This window comes from Cyprinodon variegatus, unplaced genomic scaffold, assembly GCF_000732505.1.
Source record: "Cyprinodon variegatus isolate N-32 unplaced genomic scaffold, C_variegatus-1.0 Scaffold5, whole genome shotgun sequence".
NCBI lineage: Eukaryota > Metazoa > Chordata > Actinopteri > Cyprinodontiformes > Cyprinodontidae > Cyprinodon > Cyprinodon variegatus.
The window spans coordinates 1,013,191-1,031,836 of NW_015150458.1; the positions used below are offsets into that span (position 1 = coordinate 1,013,191).

Sequence of the window (18,646 nt, forward strand, 5' to 3'; positions counted from 1 at the left end):
GCCATTCTGAAGCAGCCAGGAGCGGATTCTAAATGAGCCAAAAAGCAGAGACAGGACCAATTGTCAAAATTTTTCATCCTGGTCACTACAGAAAATGGGCTAAAAGTGTTAAAAACCGAACTTCTGCTTTAATGAGCTAATTCCACCATTAAATCATATTTTTTCTTTAACATAGAAAGTACTCCTGATCCACTGCTTCTAGGTTTTCTATCTTTGGCAGATGACCATCTCCCACAGAGACTTGACATGTTTCACGGATTACTAAATTACAAAAACAGAGCACGTCACTTATCTAACTGATTCTAACCTGATGTGGCTGACCCTGTTAGCCTTTGAAATCAAGCTGTAATAAATGCCCTATTTTATAAAAAAAAGTGTCTCACAAAAGTTGTGAAAATACCAGATCTAGTTCAACACATCATATTGGCTAATATAGCAGATGGACAATAACAAAATGTAAACTAAAGGAATGGTTTTAGACATACAAGGTTCCCATCCAAAAGCAAAATACTACCTGATCTACTATGAATTATGCATTAAACACAGCCCAATAAAATCTTTATTACTCCAAAAAAGCAAAGAACCAAAAACACTCTTCTTTCTACTTTGGCAATTTTGGCTTTATTTCCAAGACTTTGCCCCTGGTTACTGCTGCTCAGGGGTAAAAGTAGGTTTAAAATACAGAGTGAACCGACATATTTACCTTATAAAGACATGGCAATCCGGACCTAAATTTCAATATGTTAAATAAAATGTTGAAATATTCAAATAGATAGAAACAAGAACTACGAGAGAGAAATATTCAAAGATCTATGTACCTTTTCATCTGGATCTTTATTCAAAAATAAACAGAATGCAATGAAATATTTTCTTTAGATATAATTCAGGGATTCCTTTGTTAGAAATTAAAGAAGGTTTGGCATTACCTCTTGTTAGCTTGCGGTTCTTTTCAGGGATTTTTTACACTTGTTAGAGGATGATCAGCCCCATATAGTTTACTAAGTATTGAGAGCAGGAAGAGCCATACTGCTGAGTGCGAACCATCAGGGTGGAGCGTAAAGCTCAGACTCTGAGCTACGCGCGCGCAAAGACGCATTTCTTGCCAAGCACAGCTGGAAGAGTAGAGTTTGTTTTCACCCCTGCCACTGCTGCTATGATCTATCCATGGTCATTCAGAATGTGCAGTGCTTCACGCCAGGGGGGCGACATGAACAAATAGGATGCAGCAGCACGGCTGATACAGCTTATCCTGTCTGACAGATTAAAGCACAAAGATGCATGTTAAACGTCTGACCGACCACCCGCTAATATTGATTTAGTCATGTCAAGTCTTGTTGACACACCCATGAGTTATAATCTTTTAGGCATCAAAGATCCTTGTTTAGTTTATCAGTTTTAGATCTCGTCATGAAAAAAAGGAGCGTCAAACAGACGCAAAACAGGGCCCAGGTCGTGGTCCAGGCAATACATGATTTTTCCTTAACAGTCCCATTCCCATAGTCTGATATTCCATCATTTCTCTCTTTTACTATCTTTTACTTTTTATTTATGTTTATATTACTCTATATCTGCTTTCTCAAATTTTCTGTTTTGCATTTTTAAATTTTCTATGGTCAGCGATGTTTATGATTACATTGCATCTTTTAGGTTAGGGTCCATTCATTAATGACATGAAGTACTGTGATAGAAGATGGAAGTAGACAGTACCTTGACCTAAATAAACACCAAGTATTCAAAGAGGCCCCTTGGCCCCTATTGCACAGAAATCCAATGAGTGTTTCTTTGCTTTGTTTTGATTTGATTTCAAATCAGTTCCAATATACTTTATCAATCCCAAAGGAAAATTAAATGTTGGCGTAATTAATCTTTTTTTAATCAAGTTTCTGTAGGTGTTGATAGCTGTAGGCAAAAACGATCCTCTGTAGCCGTCTGTCTTGCATCGGATCTGGAGAAGCCTCTTACTGAAGACACTTTGGTGTCGTTACCCCAGCAGATGATGGCAGAAGAGATCACACCCTCTACAACAGACTGATAGAAGATATGTAGCAAAGGACCAAAGCTTCCTTAGGAAGTCATATCTGTTTTTTCTTTCTTATAGATGGCTTCAACAGTTGTGGCTAAAGTCTAGTTTGTTGTCCAGGTGAACATCAAAGTATTTATATTCGTCCACTATCTCCACTCCCAGGATGTAAACATGATTCAAATTTTTGTGTTTACTCTGAAATCTATAATTGTCTCCCTTGTGTTGTTGACATTCAGGATCAGATGATTATTTACACACCATGCCAAAAAGCGGTTCACCACCTCTCAGCTATTTTAACATCTTTGATACACCAAATTACTGCAGCGTCATCTGAGTATTTCTGCAGATGACAGGACTCCCTCTGGTATTGGAAGTCAGAGGTGTATAGAGTAAAATGGAATGCTGAGAGTTCGGTCCCCAGTGGTGCTCCTGAGCTGCTGACTACTTGATTAGACAGCTGACCCTTCAGTCTAACAAACTGTGGTCTTTTTGTTAGGTAGTCTTTCATTCAGGCGATTGATGATGCCTCCACTTGAGTCTTCTGGAGTTTATTAAGTAAGTCAGGCAGAATTTTGCTAAATGCACAGGAGAAATCAAAGAACATGATTTACACAGTGCTATCTGCCTTGTCTAAATGATATTGGGTTTTTTGAAGCATGTGTATGATGGCATTTTCAACTCCAACTTCACGGGACTAAGCAAACTGCACGGGGTCCTAATACCTGCTTTTTTGCTAGCTGAAGTGAACTAAGAGAAGTCTCTCTAGAACCTTTATGATGTGGAATGTCAGAGCAACAGGTCTACAGTCACTGAGATCTGTTGGCTGAGTTTTCTTTGGTACCAGAACAAGGCAGGAGGTCTTCGGCATGGCTGGAACTGTCTCCTGGGTCAGGCTAAGGTTAAAGAGGTGCTGTAGAATCCCACAGAGCTGCTCTGCACAGGCCCTCAGGACTCTGGGATAACATCATCCAGACCTGGTGACTTATTGCGATTCAGACTCTCCAGTTTCCCCTTCACTTGATTTCTAAAGACAGGCAGGTAAAAGGCAGAGGGAGCAGCACCATCTTTTGATATAGAAACAGAAGACTCAATGGCAGAGGAGGGCAGCATGTCCATGTGACTGTGGGCAAGAGATAGTGATGCTAAGGTTGTTCCTGCACTGACACTGTTGGAGAATGAATTCAGTTCATGAACTTTGTCCAGACTTCCATATGTCTGAACCTCCTTCTGCTTGAAACCTGTGATCTTTATCCCTGACCCCACATCTCTGATATTGTTTAGCTGGGTCTTGTCTTTTCCTGTATGCCTCCCTGCTTTCCTTTACCTTGATCTTAAGTTGCTTCTTTAAACTCCTCATTAATTCCCTGTCTCCCTTCTTAAAGGCTTGTTTTTTTTTCCTGTTAAGATGTTGCTTCAGATCATTTGTGATCCTTGGTTTATTATTTGGGAAGCATTTCACTGTTCTGATAGCGATGGTGTTTTCTACACAGAAATTTATGAAGTCAGTCACTCACTCAGCCATTGCATTGATGTCCCCTCTATGTGGCTGACACAGTGCATCCCAGACTGTAGTCTCAAAATAACCTTGCAGGGCTTCTTCAGCTTCCTGTGACCATGTTCTTACAGTTCTTTTTAATGCAAGTTGTCTCTCATAAAGTGGCTTATACTCACAGAGCTATTTGTATCTAGCAACACCTGAACTGCATGTCACGTGACTTCAACCTAAAAGTCCTATTGGTGCACAATCCTTTGCGTTGATATGAGAATTGTATTTAGAGGTAAATATTTAAGTACTCTGGATCCATCCAAATGTATAAAAAGGTCATTTGTACACTATATAATTTTTCAGTAAAATAACATTTATTCAACACCACTCTAGAAATTCTGTTGGTTTATTATTTTGAAAAAGTTATTGTTTAGATGAAAAAATACTAACTATTACCTTTAAATGGAGCTATTGAATGTCATAATCAAAGCTAGAATTTAGTGAAAATATCTAGTGGAAAATATTGTTATACTCCAATATACAGATCCAACCCAACAATAAGGTAGTGGCCCCAACTTTATTTGCGCCACAGACAGGTTCAATGTCAGACAAAATTTTCATGGACCGATGGTTAACTATAGGACTCTCAGGTGCTATGGTAATGATAATCATGCATTTAAAATAAGCCACCAAAAAAACGAAGTGAATAAAAACAGCCTAGCGCATCAGTAGTGAGTTGGTGGGAGCACGGAGCTTGTTTTACTGCAACGAGATGGTGGGAGTTTTACAGCCGAAGGATCATTTGACGACAATGTTGTGGCCAAAGTACGTCAAGAGTAAGTCAAAGACTGAAATAACAGAAAGAATCCAGGGATTTTTCAAAATAAAAAAACATATAGAGTCAAAAATGAAATACGTCAGAAATAATGTGAGTTATTCATTCACTTTTCCTTAACCAGGTGCCAAATGACAAATGGACAGGTACCGGGCTGAGGCCAGGTTATCACTGCAGTAAGGCATATCAGTATGTTTATTCGAAATGCGCAAATCAGTGATTAATTTAAACATAATGAACGTCTCTAAAACACATAAAATTTGTGATAAACAAGATGTTAAAGAATAAACTGCTGCCACAAAGTATTTTTCCAAGTATACACACTGTAATCAAAGATGGCCCAGAAAAACAAAACAAAACAAAAAACAGAACAAAAAAAGAAATTGGAAAGTTACAAGTAATTTAACCATTTTGGCTGAAATTCCCAAATACAGAACCAAGAAACTGAAGAGACAACAGGTCAACTGAAACTTAGAAACTACTCTACCATTGGCACCTTCATTAAATGTCCCTTTTGATATGCATTTCTGATAAATGAAAAGGACTCAGCACAGAACTAATGATTAACCATCATGGTTCAGACACTGGACTGTGACCCAAGAGTGAAATTCATAAGGTGTTATCAACTCACAATTGGAGCTTAAACAAGCCACAGTGTGTAAAACCACAGCTCCCTGCATTAGAAATGTGTACCTGCTGAAATATCGAGCACTGCACGCTATCATGAAATATATTGATTGATTGTATGTAATAGAAAAACTGATCAAAAAAGGGAGTGTTTTAGAAAAAACAGATTAAAAATGTGAAATATACGGGGAAAGGAGATATTTTAGTAATTTTAACTAATTTTGCTTATATTCAGCTCGATTTTATGTTCATCAGTCAGGCAACTGAGAACATGTAAGCCTATCAGGATAATCACAAAGTTTGCTCAGATTGGCTAAAAACGTTAAATAATGTTTTAAATCCCTTTCAATGATTTTTGGTCCAGATTTAGCGCAGGCTTTTGCTAAATGATACATACATGCTTCCTGGAGCACTTCGGGTTCACAGCAGAGCTGAGGTGATTAGACCACTTGAAGTATAAATTAGTCTCAAATGAATGGTATCAAATTATATGGGACAAAAACTTCAATTTTGGTGTCATTTGACCAGTTTGTATTTTTCCACTTGTCTCCTGTGTGTAATACAGTGTGAAAAACTAAAAGTATGACTCTTTGTGGTTTTCTTTTACCAATGGCTTTCAACTTGGCACTATTCCCTACAGGCCAGAAATGTAAACTGTGTAGTTGTCCTGTTGACATGTTCGCCTACGTAAGTTGATTATACCTTCAGCTCCCCCAGAGTTACTGTGAGTGCTTTTAATACACACACAAGCACACACAATCAATCTGATAAAATGTACTTTCCTACATGTTTTTTTCATGTATCTCAGGGAGTATACTACATACTCAAAGATGGGGAAAATGGCATTTGAAAGCTGTTTGGTCTCATCATTGCATTAGCTTCTTTTGCAACCTACAAATGCCTTATAACTTCTCTGAATGTAATTGGTGAAGTGAGGTATCTGTCAAATTATTATGCTAATCTGTTTTCAGCACATCAGGAACCACACAAACAACTCGAAATGTGACACAGCAAAAACAAAATTTCATTAACAAAAAACGACTCAGCTACATTCTTAGGTAGGTCTAATTTGCTGTTGTGGAGTGGTTTTTAATGAATTTATCTTAAACAGATTTCTAGTTTTGATTAAAAAAAATTAATTATCTAGTTGTTTTCCATCTTAGTCCATGCAAAAAAACAAAAAACAAAACTTTAACAAAGTTATTTTACTGAATTTCATTAGGGGTATTCATTTACTTAGCTTAGAATTGGATAAACCTACTAAAAGCATCAATTAATTAATTATCAAGAAGAAAAAAAAACATACCATTTAAAGTGCAGATATAAACTGCAAATTGTAGTAAAAGTAGTGTCAGTTTGTGACACTACTTTTGTGACACTGAGATGAGTTTTACTGAGTTGTGGTGAACTAAAAAAACCTCGGAAACATGAATGACACTGGCCCCCCGACTACTGACTTGGTGTTCAATGTAAAAAACAAAAAATACCATAAGTGTTGTTTTCTGATTGCTTTTAAACTATTGTGGTAGCTGTCATACACCTTCAATCTTATATAAACTGTGCTTACCAGATCATTAGCTCCATTAACATCTTACCTAGGTGAGTAGTGAGCGGTGGTCCAGCGGCATCTTTTTCTCTTAGATCTGTATCCACCTTATCGGAGGGCAGTCGATGTGACCTTGCAGCTGTGTCATAAATAAGAGGCTCCATCTCTCCATTTTGAAGTCCATTATGAGGAACCCTCATCGAGGTAAAACAGTGAGACCCACTTGATGGATGAGCCTTGAATGTCATGGCTTTACTCATTCTCTCTCCTAAAGGATGTTTTCCAGCTCCAGTAACTACTTTCTTCTGTTTTTGAGTGGGCCCTGAAACTCCACCTCCAATTCCTAAAACTGATCCAATTCCCATGCCAACAGCTGGAACGCTAGTCCTTTTCTTCTTTCGGGCCTCTGACCGTGCCTTGGAACTTTCTGCCACTGTATGCTGACTGGCCGTGAGGCTCTCACCAGGACGTTTGTCGACCTTTGGTCTTTTGTGCAAATGCCGTCTCGAGCTGTTAAACTGGTCGATGAATTCCTCACAGTGAAGCAGGTGATGCTCTGGTTCCCAGGTGTCCTCCTTACTTCCATAACCTTTCCATCTGATCAGGTACTCCCACTTACCCTTCTTGTTTCGCCTCTTGTCCACGATCCGTTCCACCTAAGGGCCACACATAGAAAACACATTAAGGTTGGCTGCATTGCAAATTTATACCTGGAACCCAAAATGTATATATGAAAGTAGAATCGAGGTCACAGAGGTGAAATTCTGTTATTTTCAGTAGCATGGAAAGAGTTTCCAACAGAAGACAATTGCTGTACAGTTCTCAAAAACAGTACACGAAAGAAGTTTGTAGGAGAACAAAAATACTAAACAATTATCAAAAACTACATTCTTAGGACGTGCGCTGGTTAGCGTGCACGACCCATGTACGGTGGCCCTGGTCCTTGACGCGGGCGACCCGGGTTCGAATCAGGCCTGTGCTTTTTTCCCTTTCCCGCATGTCTCTATCTCCCCCTCTCTCATACCCCTGTTTCTGTCTGCCTACTGTCGAAAATATGAACCACTAGTGCCGTTAAAAAAAAAAAAAAAAAAAACTACATTCTTAGATTAGATGAAAGGGATAAGACCATATAAGAACTTATATATATATACTAAACTTCAAACTGCAGCACTGAAGACACAGACACTCCCTTTTGTCCATCTTACAAAGGGGTAGAGTAAAATCAGAAACAGCACTGAGCTACTGTTTTGTTGGTGCTGTTCATATAGCAGCATAAGTATCTTAAGACAAGCGCCTTTGTAATCCCTTTTAGCTGAATAAGCAAAAGCTACGTTTTGTGGAATTTCCCTGATGAGACCGATAAAAACGAAAAGACAAAGGATGCTGATAAGCCCTGATGCTAGCTGTTCTTGAACCACAGCCATTAAGAAACATGGAGGAATGACATTCTTATATTTAAGAAAAAATGGAAAATGCTAATTTTGCTCTTGTATCTCAACAGGTAGTAAACATACTTGACAATTAGATTCAGCTTTATTTGGCTATTAGTTAGGCTTTATGCTCACACAGTTACAGTGTACTTGGAATGGGGTACAAATTATGATTCCTACTCAGTCCCAGGACATGTCTTATGTTTTTAGGTAGGTGGTACAAACTGCTAGCCTGACGTAGTCCGACTCAATTCTAGTCAGAATATGAGTCTGATACTGCTCCATAGAGCTGTGATTATGGGGCGTGTTTCGAACGAACCAGGAAAAAAAATGCCTCTGCACTCAATTGGATAGACCTACAACCAATAAGAGCAACGGAGTGCGTGACGTATGTTAAGCGAGGCATAGTTGTTGTCCACAAAAATCAAAGCGTGCAGTTGCACGCCTATAATAAGAAGATGAGACTTGATCGCGTTTCTCTGTTCCTCTTTTAAAATTAATTTGCTGTCAATATCTTCTAGAACAGACCTAATAGCAGAATCTACTCACCTAAACTCTCCAGCGGCAGCCATTATTGTTGACACCCAAGCGTGCATTGGTCACGTGGTTGATTACGTTACTGTTGGTCATCTGTCCATCATCGTATAAAGCCCGCCCTGACAATTTGATTGGATCGCCTGACAGTGGGCAATAATACACGCGCTACTATGGTGCAGAGCCAGACTGAACTTCCCGACCTCAAACTTTGTGGGCGGGACTAAGTTCGGAATGGCACCCAGGCTAACAAACTGCAGAAACCAGGATTATAAAAGCGAACAGCTTTTGCCGGCAGGTGTTGACATTTTAAGTTAATTTAGGCATTAAAAATGTGTTTCTGGTGGAGGTCACAAAACTGTATGAGCTGCGCTGTGTCTGTCTCCCTGCCAGCTCCCAGATCAGCTTCTCTGATTGGTTGATGTGGTGCGTCGAGCAGCAAAATAAAAAATTTGGTGTACATAAAACCTGCTGATCTTCATAAGGTTACAAAACATGCTAGAAAAGGCTCTAAATAGATATAGATAATGTCTAGCTAAATGTGTTGTTTACCACATGTTTATTTCATTTGACTTTCAGTCATTTTTAACCAGTGCTATGCCTTAATCCTGACATCACCAACAAAACCCACCAATAGAAGTATCCCTTACCATAATCTAAACGTAATTGGGACCTAATCCCTAATTTTAACCTTTAACAAAAAAAAAAAACAAAAAACTTTGATACAAATGATCCCAGATTTGATGGTGAATTTGGAAAAATGGTCCACTGTGGTGCCAAAACAGGAGCTCAGACATCTACAAAAGCACACACACACTTTCTCCTGTTTTACAGTAAGAGCAGAGAGCGTCACAATCCTGAGGTACGTTTTGTGACATCTGTCAAGGTTAAGATAAGAGCCAACCCTCTGAAAAAGAAAGATAAGCGACAACATTGGAGCCGTTAAGGCAAATCATCATCTTTTCTGTCAGCCTGAGAGCATTTCACAATAGAACGGGCTAAAAAATACTCCAGACCACTAGAAAAACACACAGAAATCATCATTTGAACAGTGATGAAATCAATACCAAACAACACATAGCAGCATGGTTAATTTCGTCAGCTTTCTTTAATTTGGTCTTAGTCACAATGACAAAAATAAATTTTAGTCTTAGTCATATTTAGTCAACACTGTAAATAATAGAACTTCTCCACACACTGATTCTATTTTTCTCTATTTTCTCCAAATTTTTTCGTCGTCGTCCTCGTCGACTGAATTAACACTGCATAGCAGGATATAGAAATGCATACATAGACATACACAAAATTGTTAGCATTCCTCATTTAATGAAACAAAAATCCAAAATAGTTAGAGAAATAACATACATCTGCAAAAGTAATACAAATAAAACAATTAAAATAACAAATTCTAACCACAATAATGACAAATCAAAGAGACAGATAATAGGAATAGTATCAAAAGAGCCCAGAAAAACGTCTAAAAAAATTAAAGGTGAACTTCAAGCTCATGGAATATCAATGTCAGATGACGTCATTGGCATAGTTTCGTTTAATGAATGAAAAACCCACAATGGTCTTGAGAAGAATCGGGTCTAAAAAAAGTTATAGTATCTAAAAATTATATAAAAAATTTTGACAAATCAAAGCCAGACATTGCTTTTCAACCATGCTTCAACAGATTGATTTTTTTTTAAAACAAACTCATTAAACCGGCCTGACCAGAAATGATGGAACACCTCCCTTGGAGGCAATCACTGCAAACAAACCCTTCTGTAACTGTCTGCGAGATTTCATCTCCTTTCAGCAGGTATTTTGGCCCCCTCCTCAGGAGCAAACTGCTCCAGTTGTCTCAGGTTTAAAAGATGCGTTTTATAGAGGACATGTTTCAACTCCTTCCAAAGATCCTCATTAGGATTTAGGTCAGATCTACTCATGTCCTTCGACTGTGACCAAGCCTTCTGACACTAAGCAGGACATTTCTCTTTAGAAACCCTTGATAAATTCGAAATGTAGATGAAGTTGAAGCAAAGCAGCCCCAAAAACATAACAGAGCCTCCTCCATGTTTCACAGTAGAGACAGGGTTATTTTCCAAACATGCTTCATTTCCCCCTGTGACATAGAGCTGATGGTCCTTGGCAAAAAGTTTCATTTTTGTCTCAAATATTCATAGTACATTTTTGAAGAAGCTTTGGGTTTATCAAGATGTAGTTTGCAAATCCAAGTCTGAATTTTTTATGATTTATTTTCAACAATGCTGTTCTCTTTGATCATCTCCCATCAAGTCTATTTTGGATCAAACAGTGATGGATGGTATGATCTGACACTGTAGTTGTTTGAGCGTGAAGTTCACTCTGAAGTTTTTCTGGGCTCGTCTGTCACCATCTGTATGATCAATCTCTTAGATTTTGTGGTCATGTCCAGGAAGGATGGCTATAGTATTATGGATCTTACATTTCTGAATAATATGTGCAACTGTTGTCACATGAACATCAGTTGACTGGAGATGGTCTTATAGCATTTATCTTTAACTATTTGTCTATAATCTTCCTTTTCTTTACTTCATCTGGCCCACATTGAGTGTGGTACACACCATGTCACCAAACAGCACAGTGACTACTGTAATGCTAAATAGCAGACACACCTTGATTTAACATGTACCTTTGGTAACATAATTTTAAGTCTTTTCTAGGAGTACCATCATTTCTGTCAAGGCCTGTTTTGTGAGTTTATTTTCTTTTTGAATCATTCTGTTGAAGCATGGTTGAAAAGCAATATTCATCCATCCATTTTCTTCCGTTTATCCGAGGCCAGGTCGCAGAGGCAGCAATCTAAGCGAAGATGCCCAGACTTCCCAATCCAAGCAGACCTCCTCCAGCTGCTCTGAGGGGACCCCGAGGCAACCCCCCTGGCCAGTTCAGAAACATAGTCCCTCCAGCATGTCCTGCGCCTTCCACGATGCCTCCTCCCAATGGGACATGCCTGGAACACCTCCAGAGGGAGGCATCTGAAACAGATACCAAAGCCACTTCAGGTGGCTTCTTTCGACGTGGAGGGGCAACGACTCTACTTCGAGCTCCTCCCAGGTAACTAAGCTCCTCAACTGATCTCGAAGCAATATCTGACTTTTATATGTTCATTTTCATTGCACTTTTATTTATTATCACCTTTATCACACTGAAGTTATTTATGTGACCATTCTGGGTTTTTCCTTCATTAAACAAGGGTTACAAAGAATTATGCCCATATGTGCAAGTTGCTCTGACCAACATCTATCACACATGTCTGTTTATCCTGTAACGTACCCTTCTGGACCTCTTGTTGGACTAGTTCTAGATGGATGTAATCTGCCAATAGCTTTGTTAAATCAATTAAAATTTGTATTAAAAAGACATCACAAACCTTTCTAGATAGTAATTAAAACCATATTTTCCTGAAAATTCTGGAGAGAGCGAAATGGTAAGAAAACACGGCACATTGATGACTGACCACTCTCGCTTCTCTCCAATCATCCTGTGAGACCTATAGTTACAGCAACAAGTAAGTCAGTGTTTACTACTTTTTTGCAGTCATGGAAAAAAGGAGCCGCAGATCACTGCCAACACCCATGTTTTCTGTCTTTTTTATTTGATTTAACTAAAGACATCTGATAGATGGTTACACTGCAGTGATAGCTCATCACAGCCTGAATGACTCCCCTGAAGTTAATATCTGGGTCTTTTGAGGTAACAAGGTAACAAAATGTACAGTAAAGGACTGGTTTTAGACATATACGGTTTCCACCCTAAAGTAATAAAATCTTGACAGTTAGACAACGGGATTTTTTACGCTTGGCAGAAGATGATCAGCCATATATAGTTTATTAAATATCGAGAGCAGGAAAATCCATACTGCTGAGAGCAAACCATGAGTGTGGAGCGTAAAGCGCTGACTCAGAGCTAAGCCGTGCAAAGACGCATTTTGGCACAAGCATATCTAGAAGACCAGAGTTTGTCAGAGTGGAGTGCGCAGTACTGGACCATTCTAAATTATTTTCACCACTGCTGCTACGCTCCATTTGTCGTCATGCTGAATGAGCACTGCTGCACGCCAGGTGGGTGGAATGACCAAACAGGACGCCGCAGCATGGGTGATACTGCTTAGCTTGTCTAACAGATTGCAGCACGATAATGCATTTTAAAATTCTGACCGACCACCCGCTAACATTTTGATTTAGTTTCGTTGACGAAAACTCACTCCTGTGAGTCGTCAATTTTTCATCAACAAAGATTCATATTTAGGTCATTAGTTTTCGTTATCGTCATGAAACAAAGGAGCGTCAATGAAATAATTTCGTCTTCTTCATCATTGATGAAAACAAGACTGATTTAGAAGGAGAGAAGGGATCTTTATTTTCATTTTAATGGGATGTGAGCAAACAGGATATGTCTTCAGCATTTTGTGTTTTGATGATTTTTAGTGACACAGCTAACAAGGTTTATAGGTTTAAATCAGATTGTATCCAACTATTCCGCTGGCTTAAGAAGAACCTTGCATTTCAGAAAGGGCAGAAACAGGCAGGTCATTTGGCGTTTGTGACTGGAAAGCCACATTTGAAAAAAAAAGACAGCTTGATGAAATATGAATATACTACCCAGGTTACTTTTAATTTAAAAAATAGTGTTATTCAATAAAATCCATAATGCTAATAAATTATATATTTGCTCCTTAAATTTTTCATTTGGGAGAACTAGTGCTCCTGGTTAAAAAAGCTAAGTGTACAAACCTGCATTAAAGGCTTGTTTACAAAGAGTGGACCAAGAGGTATGGAAAGAGAGGCTTGTTGTCAAGGTAATTTTCATGAAGAAATTTGTGAGACAAATTTTTGAGGAAAAACTTTAGTGGCTTGCACTTAGCTCTGCTTTTAACCTAAAAAGGTATAGGATCAATTCATGTAGAATGTTAACCAGGCCATCAGTAACATGAGACTAATTAATAGCCAGCAAACAATCGCGTGTAAAGCCTTGAGTCAACAAAACCAGATTTGAGTATATCAAACAAACTTTTTTACTGAATGCAGGTTCCTGTTAGAAATTTGTAAATTAGACTGTGGGTTTATGAATACATTTACCCAATTGTAAACCAAGCTGTCTCAGAATTCACTATTTGCACAAATTAGGTCTGTGCAATTTGCATTTGCAATATAATTTCAGTAAAAAAGACAATTTAATCTGACACTAAATTTTTGTCACATTACATTAAATGACTAACGAGTAAGACACTAAGACAAAATACATTTCTTATTCCAGCTCTTTAGGTGATGGGAATATGCTTAAATAGGTTTGCCAAATAGATGAGAGTTCAACTAGTAGGCAGATCCGTGCATACTAGTAAAAGTGAGCACTCTTCAAAACAGTAACGGTAAATTCACAATGAAAGACAATGTACTATGGACAAGCAAGCTTTCAAGATCATACTTACAATGAAACCATGGATTGAAACATCTAAATGATCGTGGGTAGTGAACACAAAAATCAAAACACAATTGCAATTGCTTGGGGAAAGAAAACAACAACAGAACATTGTTGGATTGCGTTACAAACACCTAAACTCTAATCTATGCATACACAAACATGTAATTATATGTTTCAAACATAGGATCTAGGTTCCAAATATAGGTGGCAAAACAGCTGAACTGTTACTTGAACTGCACTCTTCTCTATATAGATATGTGATGTTACTATTTCTACTTACAAAAACCACTCTACTGGTCATGGGTCAAAGACCCAATGCTCAAATGACCGCTGGGAAAACTCAGGACTTCACTTTAGACTACTTAACAGTTTTCTCTTTGAGCTCCTAGTGTTTATCAAGTTTGTCATGTCAACTTCTTAATGTGTCACATAGGACTATGATGCATCTCTGATTCAAATAATTAGGCTCTTAGCTAGAATCTAAAATTCACCACACACAACCATTTTATACAGCTTTGTTATACTAGGTATCAATCAATATATTGCAAGATCCATCAACAGCTACTGGATGTAAAACTAATAGTTCAACAGGCTACAGCATTGGCTTTCACCAAGTTCCATGATTGTACATCACGTTTTTAGGAGCTACTCCGCAACCTAAAATAACTCTTAAGGTATGATTACTCTGTATACCAGAACCAACATTATTACAGCATTACACCAACAAATAAAGCAAAAATGTATGACTTTATCTACACACTTTAGAAAATAAGCCACATTTATTATACTGCTATTACCAACATCATACCCAACTTAGGTACAGTGCGGATGTCTACATCATATATCACTGTTGCTGAAAACAGAGTATTGTAGACTGATCGTTTCATTAACCCATGACAATGTATTACAGATACGTTTTTTTTGTTTTTAACCAAATTAAATGTAAAAATCTCAGCCAGTAAGCTAAAAAAACAAACAAAATTAAACAGTCGAAAACTATTTGTATACAAATATACTTAACTGTTGGAGACTAAGACTAAATATTAAATAAACAACCACTGAATTAAAGAGGAACTAAAAAAACATGTTTATTATACACAATGTATTTGATTCTTTCCATTCTGCTGCTTATGGAGTAACAATGATAGCAATGTTAGTTAGCTGAAATGCTAGGCATATTTAACTAACTATACTCTCTCTAACACACATAATTCTTTAGATTAGAGTTTGGATTACAGATATCATTCTCTGTACATTTTTGTTTCCCTTAAGTGAATAGCAACAGCATTTTTGTTAATAACCTTTAACCTTTTATTCAAATGTAGCTCAGTTATGGTATTAGTACCTGCTCTCTGATGCTTTCTATACAGTAAACGCAGAGAACAGCAAATGATTAACAAAGGTCGGCAGTAAATATTTATTATTAACAAATTTGAATGACTAATGATGGACAAAGATTACATAGTTCAAGATTTATCAATGAAGTAGAACCACTGATGCACAATCATCCACAATCTTTCGAATGTCATCTATACATCCCTTCTCTCTAAACAAAAGCTTACCAAATGTCTGTCAAAGTTGTGTGAAGACTCAGAAGATGCGATGCACAGCTGTCATAATTCTTGGGTGTGGTTACATGTGCAGATTCCTAATCTGTTCTAGGGCACAAGCACTACAAATCATTAATAGGAGAATCTTCTCTTCTATAAGCACACAAGTGGATGATTTCAAGTTATCAACTATTACTCCAATATACTCCACAAAACACAATAGATTTGGGAAATGACACTAACACAAACTTGTTCATCACAAATGATACTAGCTGCTACGACAGGGATGAGCATATAACCACAAGTTTCAGTTAAAGGGCACATTGATATTCCACTACTTTTTAAACAGCAGAAGTTCCACAATTTCCCAATTGTGGGACAATAAAGGGATTTTCTATTCTATTATTTTTTAATTTCATTCTCATCAGGGAATATCTGCAAATGTTTTTTAAACCATGCAATACAATGCAATACAATCAAATATCTGAAACCTGGATAACTACAAAGTAACATATTTTAAACTAAATGGATAGAAAGATGTGGAGTTGCAATACATTTTGATAAGAACAACAAATTATACAAAAAGTAATAAAGAAATATTCAATGGCTATATGGAAAGAATCTTCAGTGGAAAAAATGGACAAGTCATCAGTATAGAACAACTTAAGCCTAACAAATATAGGCAACTTTTAAAACTAATGCCAGAGGTGTTAACTTAAGCCGGGCTCACACTGTGCGCTTTTTTGCCTTTCCAGCCATGCGAGAATTTTCCGATCGGCTAGACTTTCAGCCTGATCGTGCAACCACAAAGAAATACATTTTCTTGATCAAAAAAATTATTTCTCTTTCTTTATTTTTTTAAATACCAACATGCCACAATGAAAATGAGCTTAAATGAAACAAAACTAATCAGTATATTTCTAGAATGTAAAAATTATAACTTCAAAAATATGTAAGAGGTAGAAGTTAAAAGTTGTCTAAAAAAGAATTACTCCTGTAAAATGTAGATAGCCAACATTTCTACTCAAGTAAGGTAACAAATTATTCGTACTTTGTTACTTGACACCTCTGCCTAATGCATAGTATGGCATTAAGTCATTTCATCAATAATTCATAAGATCAAGCAGGATACCTTTCTAGAACATTACTCTTGAAAATATATTTACAAATAATACTGAAAATAATTTAGTGGACGACAGTGATTCCTTCATTGTGTTTTTGGTGTCTGTCAGACAGACATTAAAAATGTAAAGATCTATAAGAGAGTGATAACAGAGGAATTCATTGGTAAGCAAGAATTTTCGGAAGATATAGGCAAAGAAAAAGATTTCAACAAAGCAAATGAAACATTTAAAAAAAAAATATAAAACTATAAAAGGCATTGTCTAGTGAAGGCATCCAACAACAAACAAAAGTAAAGGGAATCCAAAATGCTTATTAAAGCAGACAAAAATAACTTAATAAAACAAGAACTGGCAAAAACGTATATACTCAAGGACTACATAGACGTGTATGCTTAACGCATTTGCTTCCTGCCAAATCTGTATTTTAGAACCCATACCTTGCTTCACTTAGGAAAATTTGTATTTATGCAGACAGCTCAGTGTGGACAGTTGTAAGTGTAAAAACATGGTGGACAGGAGACGGCTTGTAATATATTACAGGAATATTATGTATATTTAATAGGAATATCAACAAGAACTATACATCTACTGCTCAAAATTTATTGAGAACAGATGTGAAAGGTATACAAATAAAATCCCGGACGATTTTGAAATTCCCCCCGGACCTTTTTTTAGGTATGAAAAGTAGGACATGTCCGGGAAAAGGGGGACATCTGGTCACCCTGCCATATGAACAATTTGATGTTTCAGTGAGTGAGTGCTTGTTGCTATGATGCGTCTTTGCTCAGCAGCTTCACTCGTTGTAAACCAACCAATCAGTGCACAGCTTATCTAAATGTTCATGAGCATACCATAAAAGGAAGAAAATCTTTTGTTTCATTCTAGGGCTTTAACTAGGCTTGCATTAGGGCTCATACAACATCAAATATGCAACTTTCAGCACAACCAATGTTACAAACCCTATTCAGAGACCTTACGGACCAGCACCAAATACCCTATAGAATAATTCTATGACCCATTTAATGCTTGGTATGAACACACCATAAAACTTGCCTGTTCTCATTTTTCTTCTTTCAAAGAGCACATTGTAGATTCTGACAAAACAATTACGGCAGCAGCTATGCACAAGTGCTCCATGTTTATTTTTTGTTCAACTGACACCCCAGCAGCTCTTCCTTTGCTCACAGCTATATGACACACCATAAACCATAATATTGCAACCTGATTAGTCAACCTGTTTTGATTTGGACTCAATGGTTGAAGCTGAAGCAGGACAAGATCAATTGTCATGGGTTTGTCAGTGCACAAATATGGTGAGAAAACAGCTGGAGAGGGTGGAAATCAGGTGGATGTATTTGTTTGTGGTTCTGCTTTTGTATCAGAGTGAGGACCATTTTCCAATCCACCATCAAATTAAGGATCGTTAGTACCAAAGTCAGAACATTTTGCTGGTCCTCACTTCCTTTTTGTCAACATGTAGATTTAGGTAGGGCCACAATTAATGATTATTTTGCAAATCAATTAATCTGTCCATAATTTTTTGATTAATCGCTAATAATCAGATAGCAAAAGGTTATTATTAAGAAATAAACCAGGTGAAACTAAAAGGTTTCCATGTGTGGAGTTCTGGATAGGGCATATTGACAGACAAAAAAGCTTTTTAAAAAAATCCTAAATGCAAAGTGTAAAATTTTTTTATTTTTAATTTTTTACAATTTTGGCATAATTACTTCTCTAAGTGCGTCGCTCTTTCAGCCAAAAGCATGTTTTAGTCTCTACACTCCAGTTAACGGTTAATTGATTGCCCAATTAGTTGACGATTATTTCAATAAACGATTAATCATGATTTGTGTGATTTGAGTAGACGTTAAGGTTAGGGTTTGGTATGCAATGGTTATGGTTAGATCTAGGGTTATTTTCAAGGTAAGGGCATTCAAAGTTTTGAAAACGTTTATTCTGTTTTAGTGTGTAGTATTTTCTAGGGGTGAATGATATTGGGATTTTGGCTATGCAGATATTTTAAAAATCATGTAACCGATA

At 37.3% G+C, this 18,646-nt stretch overlaps 1 protein-coding gene across 1 annotated transcript in view; it reads right to left on the reverse strand.

Annotated features, from left to right (window-relative positions):
- Positions 1-18,646, reverse strand: part of cdyl2 (chromodomain protein, Y-like 2) — a 46,816-nt gene that overhangs the window by 15,789 nt on the left and 12,381 nt on the right. The window contains exon 2 of the mRNA XM_015373696.1: positions 6,567-7,173. Coding sequence (XP_015229182.1) covers positions 6,567-7,173 — 607 coding nt within the window. The remainder of the gene's footprint in view (positions 1-6,566; positions 7,174-18,646) is intronic.